At 53.5% G+C, this 12,787-nt stretch overlaps 1 protein-coding gene across 1 annotated transcript in view; it reads right to left on the bottom strand.

Moving 5' to 3' along the window:
- The window catches only part of LOC116945300 (kelch-like protein 29), a 93,300-nt gene that overhangs the window by 66,395 nt on the left and 14,118 nt on the right, over window positions 1-12,787 (bottom strand). The window contains exon 3 of the mRNA XM_076068959.1: window positions 9,447-9,591. Coding sequence (XP_075925074.1) covers window positions 9,447-9,591 — 145 coding nt within the window. The remainder of the gene's footprint in view (window positions 1-9,446; window positions 9,592-12,787) is intronic.

The following is a 12,787-nucleotide window of genomic DNA, read 5'->3' as shown; positions in this document are numbered from 1 at the left end:
CACATACACGCATACATACACACATACACACACACACATACACACACATACACACATACACACACATACATACACACATATACACACATACACACACACATACACACATACACACACACACATACACACACATACACACACATACACACACATACACACACATACACACACACACATACACACACATACATACACACATACACACAGATACACACATACACAATACAAGTAACGCAAAGACGACAGTCACCCCCCCCCTCCCCACTAGGTTTTCTGGTCACTGTGCGTTAGTGAACACATTGTTCATGTCAGTTTCACACGTAGGCTTCCGCGACCAATATCATCCGTAAGAGGTTTTTTTGGGTTAGATCGCGTACTCAGATCTGAGTACTCAGAATTATAATGTTGTGGCTGGGCTCTCCAACACACCGGTGTGCTGTGCTAGTGACGAATTGGCACGTTCTGTTTACGTGACAACCCTTACTAGTTGGCTGTGTCGGGTGGTGGTGGTTTTAACGACACATTTATATATTTACGCGATCTAACCCAGAAAAAGCATCTATTATGCATTGCCCATATGCATGAGCTAAGATAGAGGGGTGGCGGTGGGTGGGGGGTATGGGGAGATGGGTTGGAGGGAAGGAGGCGGTGGTTAATCACCATCTCTCCATTCAGCGCAGAACTGGAATGAAATGTGATTTGGATTCGCGCAGCGGCTAAATACGGCTTCACCTCAAGATGCCGTAGAGAAACGGAGATGCGTGTCGCGCGCACAGTGACATGACGTTGCAACTCGCGTGCAACGTGTTGCACGCGAGTTGCAGCGTGCTGCGTATTTCACGCAAATCGCATCTCGAAACTCAGCAGAATTCGCAACGCGCGCAGATATTCGCAGGGAGAGACCCCCGACAAAGATGCGAGGCAACCAGAAGCGGTTGGTGCCAGCAATTTGCCCACGCTCTGCAGTCCTACGTCTGGATGTTTGGCCAATATCCACTAATGATTGTTGATACAGCGCATATACGTGTGTGTATATATGTGTGTGTGTGTGAAGATCTATTCTAGAGAAGGGGCAGTCGGTCATCGGCAGAGGAGACGGGGAAGGTCTCGAGCCTGGACGACACGTGCGTGTCTCACGGAGGAGAATGACGCTCGATCAAAACCATCCTCGTTGCTTTTCTTTAATCTGTGCTAACCCGATGTGACCTGGGCATGAGGAATCATTAAAACGTTCACTCCTCCCCCGCACGACCCCCCCCCCCAACCCCCCCGGGGAGGGGGGGGGTGCGCAGGCTGTGCAGAACAAACGAAGAGCAGCGTATGCCACGATTCCGTGGTGGAGCGTGACCTGGATTTACACATGCGCGCACCGCACGCACCGCACGCAATGGGGATGAGGATTCTCCCCGTCTGTGCCAGCTCTACCCCCGGGATGCGCGTCCGTGCCCACGACCGAGGACCAAAGGGTGGCGTTTCGCACGACGGCGCAGCACTCGGGTCGGAGAGGCTACGGCACCGCCACCATCGCACCACCACCACGCCACCACCGCCACCACCACCACCACACCACCACCACTACACCAGCACACCACCACACAACCACACCACCACCACCACTACACCACCACACCGCCATGACACCACGCTACTACACCACCACACCACCACTACACCACCACTACACCACCACACCACCACCACACCACCACCACACAACCACACCACCACCACTACACCGCCATGACACCACGCTACTACACCACCACACCACCATCACACCACCACCACTACACCACCAAACCACCACTACACCACCACTACACCACCACACCACCACCACACCACCACCGTCACAACCATGCCACCACGCCACTACACCACCACACCGCCACCACCACACCACCACCGCCACTACACCACCACCGCCACCACCATGACACCACGCCACACCACCACCACACCACCACCACACCAGCACCACCACTACACCATCACACCACCACCACACACCACACCACCACCACCACACCACCACCATGACACCACGCCACTACACCACCACACCACCACACCAGCACCACGCCACTACACCATCACCCCACCACCACACCACCACCACACCACCACCACCACACCACCACCACACCACCACCATGACACCACGCCACTACACCACCACACCACCACTACATCACCACACCACACAACCACCATGCCACCACACCACCATCGCCGCACTATCGCACCACCATAAAAAAAATATGTTGAGGCCGCCACCGTTCGGTTTCCGCAGTGCGGCAGCAAAAATCGTCTCCGCGTCCCTGGCTGCTGCGGCACCTTGCCGTGGGCTCGATCCCCATGGGGGAGCCGAATGCCGGCGCCGAGGTCTGCGCCGCCACGGCGAGGGGGCTCCGGTTGCTCCCCGCAGGCCGAGCCGCCCCTCAGGCTCGACGGGCTTTCACTCAGAGGGAGATACACTTCTGCATCTGATTGTGCTTCAGGGAGAGAGTTCGTGGAGTTGTGTTGCTGTCTCTGCTCCGTCGAAGGAGCGCGCAGACAACGGTGGCTTTGCTGCACGGTCCGATCGTATCAGTCGCCTGACCACAGTCGCACCGCCGTGCAGCGTGTCTGTCATTTTCAATTTGACGCACGCGGCGGTCCGTCGCTGATCTTCTGATGCGATTGATGCTTCCGCTACCGGTGTCTTCGTGGAGGAGGACGGGGTGGAGGAGGAATGCGAAAGCAATGAGGTGCGATGTTTGGTTCTCGAATGAGGCGTTTGTTCTGGACGTCCGCCATAGTTCCGCTCTGTCCTCTGCCAGCGCTCTTTCGGATCAGTGCCATGGGCACTGCGTCGATGCCGCCGCTCCAAACCTCAGTCGCTTATCTCCTGCAGCGGCAGCGGCGCCGCACGAGACGAGAACACGTTGCCCGCTACGTAACGACACGAGCGGCTACCAGCGCCGCACTCGCGTAAGCGCTTGCAGATGTCGACCCCCGGAGCGTTTAACGGCAGGGAGAAGGGTAGTGGGGGGGAGGAGAGAAAAAAAGGAAATATGCTGCCTACCCACGCTGGGCCTACGCGGGGAACAACGCACCGCACAGCCATCACGCACCGCACAGCCGCCACGCACCGCACAGTCGCCACGCACCACACAGGCACCACGCACCGCACAGCCGCTACGCACCGCACAGCCACCACGCACCACACAGCCATCACGCACCGCACAGCCATCACGCACCGCACAGCCGCTACGCACCGCACAGCCACCACGCACCGCACAGCCACCACGCACCACACAGCCGCCATCCACCGCACAGCCGCCACGCACCGCACAGCCACCATCCACCGCACAGCCACCATCCACCGCACAGCCGCCACGCACCGCACAGCCACCATCCACCACACAGCCACCACGCACCGCACAGGCACCACGCACCGCACAGCCGCCACGCACCGCACAGGCACCACGCACCACACAGCCACCACGCACCACACAGCCACCATCCACCGCACAGCCGCTACGCACCACACAGCCACCACGCACCGCACAGCCACCATCCACCGCACAGGCACCACGCACCGCACAGGCACCACGCAATGCACAGCCACCACGCACCACACAGCCACCATCCACCGCACAGCCACCATCCACCGCACAGCCGCCACGCACCGCACAGGCACCACGCACCACACAGCCACCACGCTCCCGTCGCGTCACGTGCGGTCCAACGCTGCTGGGACGAAAAGTCTCCCCCCCCCCCCCCCCCACGGCCGTGAGGGTCCACGCTTCGTCGCGTCGGTCGGTGCGGCTCGGTGGGCTACGCGCGGATGCGGGTGCGCCGAAGGTTGAGGAGGCATCGTTCATACTCTTTGGTTCTTTCGGTAAAGTCACGTAGGTATAAAATTAAATTAAATCACGACGTTTCGGACGCAACACAAGCGTCCGTCATCAGGTGGGACAACCACAGCAAGAAACAATTGCTGAAGTGGGCAAAAGGACTGCTGTAACAAGAGGCTATATAGGTAAGAGAGGGGGGAAGGAGCCAGGGAGATATGTGACTTTACCGAAAGAACCAAAGAGTATGGATCCCTGCAGTCACGAAAACTTCAAATCTAGATTGAGGTATCGTTTGTCACCGATTTGTAGCCGCGGACGGGTACTGAAGCCGTCTGCCGGGTTTCGTAGCGCGGCGCGCTAACCACTTTGCCTCCGCTCCACCACCCAGACTACGTTACTTTACTTTGCCGCGTTGGACGCGAGGGATATATGACTGCACTTGACCACGCTGGTCGTTGTGCGAATTGGTGATGTGTGGGGCGCGGGGAGAGGGCGGTTCAGAACCGGTTCAGATGTCACTTGCCACTGCTGTTTAGCCATTGCTGGGAATGGAACTCGGGTCGCTGGGTTCATAGCGCGGCGTGCTCACCACTGCACCACCGCTCCACCCCTGGTACCGATTAACTGAGTTCTACAAAAACCTTTGGCAAAGTGCAAGTAAAACGTTTTTATATATAAAAAAAATACATTCCTTAGCCATAACAAAACTTCGCAAACAACATAAAAAGGGGTAGTTTCAGTTTCACTTCCCCAAAATGTGAACTATTGACCTGCAGCTCCGGAGCCGCGTGCAGCCCTTTGCGGAAGTCCTTCGTCACCGTTATTTATTTATGGACAGAGGTGGTGGCGAGGACAATTACGTACGTGTGTCCATGGCCAACTTCTTTCGCGCACCGTACGTAGCCGACCGCCGCGCCGGGAGATGGAATCGAACCGGCGACCTCTGGATCGCAAGTCCGGCGCACCGCTAGCCGTACAACCTTCGAGGCAGAGTGTATCCACTTTTTTATGTAAACGAGTTCGTAGTTAACCCCGTTCCCGTTCCGATGACGAATGTGTACATCATCCAAACGAAACCGGAAGAAAGACTAAAATGAAATAACTCGGTGCCGAGGCTCCTGCAGAGCATGTGGCACAGCTATCGTTAAGCGCGGTTGGTTCCGTCGCTACAGTTCTCTGTGGTGAGTAACAATGTCTTCAAAAAACAATGGCACTGTGCCTCTAATTTACATTAATGCTGAGCAGCTTGCGCACTCCGAGATTCATGAGTGAACAGGACCCCCCTCCCTGCAACGTGCAGACGTCTCGGAACGGTAAAGGGTTAAATTGGGCTCCATATAAGGGTTAGTTCAAGTACTCTGCGTCCGCTGAAAGGAAAACTGCTCGCATGTCGATGAAAAACCGTTTCGCTTGTCGACTTTGTTCAAACTTCCCGGATGTCCCAGTGGTGTAATTGTGTGACGTCCACACAAATTGTGTGACGTCCACGCAAATTGTGTGACGTCCACGCAAATCGTGTGACGTCCACGCAAATTGTGTGACGTCCACGCTCTCAACTCTCACCAAGGGCCCCTACCCAAAATGCAATTCCGCTACATCCTCTTCTGGTATACGGCGGTTGTGATCGTGACGGAACACATCCAGAGGAGGTGGAGCGGCGGCACGGTCTTCAGCGCACTGCCCTGTGAAACCACGACACCCGAGTTTGAGTCCGGACCACGGACAACATCAGCGGCGAGCGATATCCAAACCAGACCTCGGCTTCGGCTTTGACCCAGCCCGCCGCTGACCGACGGCGTGAAGTACGCTCACGCGAACCCCGGCACGCAGAGGCCCTCATCCAGCAGTGGGTTGGCGAAGGGCTGTAACTCGCTGATAATTACAACCAATCAAATATTTCCAGCAGGAGTTTGCCGACATCGTTACATCTGTTTTCCCCTCCCCACCTCCCCCGCCATTGCTCGATCCCAATGTTGGGTCCCCCTCACCCCTCAGGGGGCCCAAGTGAGCCAAGTTCCTCGCGCCCACTCACTTCTCAGGGAGACGCTGCGCTCCGGCCGCCCGCTCGTTCAATTGAATTAAAAACAACACCAGAAAGCACCAAAAAAAACACCTCTTTCAAATGTGACCCCCCGACACATGTTTTGAGTAAACCTCAACTCCCGTAGTAAAACATTGACCGCGTTGTTCGCAACCTCCGGCGATACCGAGAGGCTCGTAATAAGCTATTACCGCCAACGGCGGTAATAACTTACGGCGGTAATAACTTCCTGGGCTCGTGACGCACGTTACAAAACCCGCGGCGCACATTCGTTACGTGAATTGTGAAAATTAGTTGGGACACTACGTGGCGGCCTCGCGGTTCTCGCCTCATGGGGGTGAGAACAAAGCCGTCCGAATGAGATGGGGAAAAACAATCGAAGCGAAAATAACCTTTCTGGAATTGGATCGTGATTCAAGATTCGTCATCAAGAATTGTGATTCTTCACTGAATTGCCGACGGAGGAGGTGAATGTATGTATGTGCGTCGACGTGCCTAAATTTATGAACGCGTAACAAAAAAAAATGTGCACGGAGGGAAGCGAGATTTTCGAGTTCACAACGAGAGCCACGAGTCACAATCTCCAGCCAAACTTTGCTCGCGCTTTTCCATCGCAAATCCGAGAGTTAAAAACGGATGACACGTCGCCTCTAAATGTTCCATCCTTGCGTGATCGTTTTTTAAACACCATCCTTTTCGCACAAATTCCCTCGTACGGAACAACAACGTACATTTTTTCCTACTTTTACATCAATGAAAATATATTTTTTATATATAGAAATAGAATGCAAATAAAGCATTTAGGTTGTTGGGTTCGTAACACAAGGTGATAACCACTGCACCCCCGTTCCGTCCCACGCACTACGTTCTATGCCGTACCGTAGATACATTATTCGTGGGAACTTTAAAAAAAAATCCATTGAATTTGATTCTCACGCTCTCGGTACATGCAGTGAATCTTGCATCTCAATGATCGATTATTATTTTTTTAAATATTAAAATAACCGAATGGTAATGTGCAACCTTATAGGCTAGTATAATGGCGCAGGAGTGAATCGTAGGGAATGGTTCAGATATATCTCACACCGCACATGTGAAGCTATGACGAGGAATTTAACTGACTTGGCCGGCTTCATGGCGCTGTGCGCTAACCACCAAGCCACCATTCCCTCCCACGTTCATTACCTATGTTGCAAATCCGTGGCATCATCCATATAATATGTATATTTACACAGAGCCCATATATTTTACATGTGGTCCTGTTCTAGGGAGAATATATATTTAAATATATGTTTTGAGACGCGGCAGATTATTTCAAAACGTCTTTTTTGTTCATCGGAATTTGTGCCCGCGCATTATCGTGTTCGGCTGATAAATACCTCACAACGCGTCCTGCCCCATCCCCTGAACCCTTCAGGGGTCCCCATGTCCAGAACTTTAGGAGTGGGGGGGGGCCATACAATCCAGAGGAGAGGGCAGGACGTGACGCTCCGGAATAACAGCGACGGCGCGCTGTGCGGTAAACAAGGCTCGTTTAACATTTTTTCCTCGCTCTTCCGCATTGCACTAACCTCTAAAACTCAACGCATCAGCCAGTTGGCCTTCCTCAAACAAGAGGTTTACTTGTACACGAGCCGTAATGAAAGGCGCGCTCTTTGAGTTCACACGCGTGTGGGTGTGGAGCAACGGCGCGGCGGGTGAGAGAACCGCACCAGGGGAGCCAGCTGACGTGAATCCTTTGCCGTAGCTGAACATCCACGGTGAGAGCAAAGTGAACCGGTCCTGGCCATTATTTGACCGCACTGCATCACGCAGGAGCATAAGCCACCACGCGCAGACTCCGGTCATCCCTCGCAGCAGCGGCTTTGGGCTGACACCATCGAACAAAGACGGTCACCGCATCGCGCACCTCCGATTAGCACGGTTGGTCATGCACGGTGGTAAATAAGTTCAACATACGTACGTACGTACGTCACGCGCTGTCAGATGCGCTTCTGCGGCCGTCTGGAACGCTCTTCCTTTCGATATTAGGAAACCACTGGGAGCTGTGCACTTTTTAATCTAGGATTGAAAACGTATTCCTTTATTTTTTTGTCCTTCCCCCATACCTCCAATTTGCACGGTTGGCTACGTACAGTGCCAATAGAAGTTCAACGTACACACATACAACTGTGCTATGGAGCCAGCTAAAGTCAATCCTTTGTCAAGTGAACCGGTCCCGATTATTACTTGACTACACTGCATCACACACACACACACCAGCCCGGGTTGGCGAAGGCGGGGAGCATCGACGGCGATGCAGCATAGAAGTACAGCGCAACAACAACATACCCCGTTCAGCAGCTCATATCAGCCGGCTGTGCATGGTTGTTGCCACTGCAAGCTCTGCACACAACTCGACCCCTCCCCGTTCGTCTGAGATCCGACGAGATCTCAGGCGCGATCGCGGGTGATCGCCACGTGGAGTTTCGTTGAACCGGGGCCGAGGACTTCCAGAGACCAGGATCGGAGTCTCGTTCGCAACAGCGAAGTGACGAATGCGAAGCAAAGTACGATAAAGTACACAGCGACAAAGCGAACAGGAATCGTTTAACAGCTAGTAGTAATGGGGCTTTCGCGACCAATATTATCCATAATAGAGGTTTTTGGGGTTAGATCGCGTAAGTATAAAAGTGTCGTTAAACCCGCCACGACCACCCGACACAGCCAACTAGTAAGATCACGTAAACAAAACGATGCCAATCCGTTACGAGTTCAGCACTCTCCAGGTTGTGCGTTTGAGAGTAAACCGACAACGTTGACAATTCGAGTACCGTGACACTTCGCCGGTAATTGCAACGACGACAGTCACAGAGTTGTGGAAAAAATACCTCCTCCTGTTTCGGTCTTAAATAGAGCGGGGTGGGGGTGGGGGGTGATGAACGTGACGCCGCCACTTGTGAAACAATTAGATCAGAAGGGCGCGGGGAGGGGGGGTTAATGCAGTCACATCAATTACAATGGGCATCCATTATTCGTTGGGTTTTTCACAGTAAATCAACATACACAATGTCCTATGCGACGCGGCAAGCAAACGGCTGCGTCGCATGACACTTACATTGCACAGGCACGAACCGGCGTCAAATAACGAACTGGCCGCAGCACGAAGCATCTCGGGGCAGATTATTTCTTAGACCGATTGTGCGTAGCGCAATTACACATTTAAACTATGGAAACCTCGAACGCACGAAGGGTGACAATCGTATTGAATATGGCAAACAGAACAGGACATCGATATCCAATGCATGCACACACACACACACATCTTGGCCTGTTGACATATCAATACAGAGTCTGAATCGTTATCTATCCTGGAAGAATGCGACAAACTACGAAGCTCTTTATCACGGACGGCCGGGGGTAAAATATAAATGAACAAATAAATAAATACATATTAATACAATCCCGATCGGGCGATGCAATGCAACTTCGATGAAAGGGCAACCGAGAGACGGGACAGGCGCGGACAGAGGGAGAGAGACAGGCGCGGACAGAGAGGGAGAGAGACACGCGCTCGGTCTCACCGTTGCTCTCGCGCATCTGCTTGGCGGGAGGCTCCTGGGTGCTCCAGTGGAGCCCCTGGGCCGCCGTGGAGGTCTGCGTCCACTGACCCCCGGTTCCCATCGCTGCCCTCGAAGGAGCTCCTCCACCCTCCGCCGTGCGCGCTGCCTGGAAACGCACGGAATGAACGTCGAGTGCTCCGCGCGTGCGTGTCATGCACAGGTGCTGCTCGCTAACGGCACCTGCCCCAGCAGTCCGTTGAGGCTACACGGTGGGGGATCTTTGTCTTTGTGTGCATCTCAGTCAGTCAACCCACATGCACCTCCGTCCTGTGCCGCGGCGAAGGGTGGCTGTTGCTGTTCTTGTAAATCATAGGTGCTACTCGCTAACAGCGCTTGGCCCAGCAGTCTGTTCAGGCTGTACTGGGGTTCTCTGTCTTGTTGTATGTATATAGGATGCTGCTACCGTGATCTAATGGTCAGCACATCGGAGTTGCAGTGAAACGAATGAGCAAAGTTTCTTCACTTAATGGGTATGGCGCAGTCTGATTGGCAGGCTGCGTGTGGCGGGGTAAGGCGTGGGTACTCCACACCTCTCCCAAGACGCCTGGCCTGCGTGTGAGAGTAGAGGCTAAAGGCCCACTCGAGGGGCTCGCCAGAACTCCCTGCGGTGGAGGCCGAGTGGCACGAGAAAGCAATTGGAGAGGGCAGCATCGTTTAATATATATAAATAAATGCCTACGGTCGCTTTAACACGCGGATCGAGGTCGGTAAGGAAATCATGTCAGGGTAGAACCTATTCTTATTTTTCAAACTTTGATACTGACGAAAAAATGTCCCAAATCATTTCACGTTGGCGCCTTCGGGTCAGAGCGAATGCGACGCCGACATTCCCGAAACCGCCACCTCCACCGCCTTGCCGCGGCACATCCCAAATTTCACCCGCACGGTATCCACGCCGCAGCCTGAAAGGTTGGGATGTACGTGCGGTGAACTTCTTTCGCAACGTACTTAGCCAACCGTGCTCATCGGAACTGCTGCGATATGGTAATTGGAGTCGTCGGTTAGCAGATGAGGTGGGGGGCGGGGGGTTGGTGGTGGTGGGGGGGGCACGAAAGCAACTCCGCACCTACGGAGGGATCGCGTTACGCGCGCCGTGCAAAGCGAGGCAGGTGGTCGCTGAGCCCGCAGCTCCCCTCCGGCGAACACGTGTCGCCCGGGCGTCACGCAGCTGATGACCGGCGGGTGACGGCCCAGCATATTTGAGCCCTGCCACTCGGTCGAGCACGCGTGCCCATTCTGTCACCCCGCTCCGCCCCGCGCCGGCCCCGCTTGCCCGCCGCCTGTCCGCTCGTCAAAACTGCTGCGACTGCTGCTGCTACTGCTGCCCACCTTTAATTGAAGCCGTGTGAAAGGAAAAGCATATTGAGCACGTGAAAAAATCACGAACTCCCCCCCCCTTTCTCCCATGCTCAAATGGCTGAATTCATTAGACCCGATCTCAGCACTGGAGCATCCGAGTTATAAGCTCAGAGACAAGGAAGAATAATTAAACCAGTCTGAAATACCTGAACCTTAGACCAATATTGAACATCTGAACCTTCGACTAGTCTAGCACATCTGAACCTTAGACCTTAGAAAGTCTTCAATACCGAAACCTTAGACCAGTCTTAAATACCTGAACATTAGACCAATCTTTAAAACCTGAACCTTAGGCCAGTCTTAAAAACCTGAACCATAGGCCAGTCTTAAATACATGAACCTTAGAACCAGTCTTAAATACCTGAACCCAGAACGGAAATGACAGGCCATCCAACCCCCCACTTGCCCCCCCCCCCCCCAAAGAAGATCCCTTCTCTCCCCCCTGCCTGCTCTGATGAGTCCGGAGTGCCTGCTGATATCGTCTATGCCCCCGGTACTTACGGCCCGGAACGTCAGAATGTTGCAATGTACGATGTGAGGGAGGATTTGGAATATAAAAAATACTTTTTTTTATTAAAAAAATAACAGGCGTGATAAAATTACTTCGTGATGCGCGAGACCGGTGCAGCCAGGTCGAGTTTATCCGCTGGCGTTTAAGTTGATGGAAACGATAAATAAAAATAAAAACGCAAAATGCAAACACTTTGCCATTTCCGGAATAAACGCAGGAGGCGTTCAGCTGCTCCAACACCAAATCGACACCTTTTTACAATGCATAAAGTCAACGCTCGCCACACACACGCGTGGTGATAAAAAAAAAAAACTTTATATATACACACAAACAAATGTGCGTTGATACGGTGACGCACTGTCCTTTAAAACCGATTGCTCTGTACCGGAGACGGCCCTCAATTATGGCTTCGTCTCACCAGTGCTTGACGAAAGGCCACCAAAAGGCAAACAGCGCAAGGACAATGCACACACCAAAGCATCGACAGCTCGAGCTAAGGCTGCCTCCGGTGCTCGCCGTTTTGACTTGTTAACCCAAAGCGAAACGTCAACACAAAGTGTGCATCGTGCCCCAGATGCTCGTCGAGACGGGTCCGTGCTCGGCATCACACCGAGAGACAAAAAAAAACCGAAATGATGAACGAAGCAAAGTGCCGACTACACCGAGCATCTTCTTGTTTCCTCTGATCGTAAAAAAAAGAGAGAGACAGAGGAGCGTGTGGATCAGAGGACGGAGCGAACGCAGGTGAATGGCGTCACATTGTGCTGCGACAGGAGGAGTCAAGTTGGGGCTTGCGCAGGAGGGAATGACGGCCGATGGGGCGGCACTATCGACGAGCTGGCATCTAAAGGAGAGGAGGCACGCGGGAGGGGACCCCCCCCCCCCGGGAGGGGACCCCCCCTGCATCCATCGTGGAGACGGAGCCGTGAAATTTAGCTGGCCCGCGCAGGATGACCGAGAGATCGTGGCGCATCTGCAGGGATGGATTGGGAGATGCCTTCATCGAGCAGTGGGTAGAGCACGGCCGATGATGATGATGATGACATCACCTCCCAATAGCACGGTTGGCTACGTACGGTGCGAAAGAAGTTCGGCGTGCGTTCATGCGTGCGTACATGACGACGACTACGATGATGCCGTCTGCTGCAGTAATATATTTTTTTACCCGTGGATTTTAAGCGAAAAACGATGAACCGTCGCTGATCTTGCCAGGACCTTCTTGGAAATGAGTTGTGCATCTCAGGGGCCTGCCTCGGATAAATAAAGGCCATCACCATTAAAACCATATTTAACAACGATAACGGTAAATTACATAAACGATCGTGCTTTTTTTTCATGCCCCCACTCAAGCTGACGCTAATGAATCCTAAATGAGTCTGTAATTTACTTAGGGGTTATGTGCGATCGATGGAGCTGGAATTATTTTCTCATT

Source organism: Petromyzon marinus, chromosome 23 (genome assembly GCF_048934315.1).
Source record: "Petromyzon marinus isolate PM22_M1 ecotype Great Lakes invasive population chromosome 23, UKy_Petmar_22M1.pri1.0, whole genome shotgun sequence".
NCBI classification, from domain to species: Eukaryota; Metazoa; Chordata; class Hyperoartia; order Petromyzontiformes; family Petromyzontidae; genus Petromyzon; species Petromyzon marinus.
The sequence above is the reverse complement of the archived record's forward strand: the minus strand, read 5'-3'. Positions and strand labels throughout refer to the sequence as shown.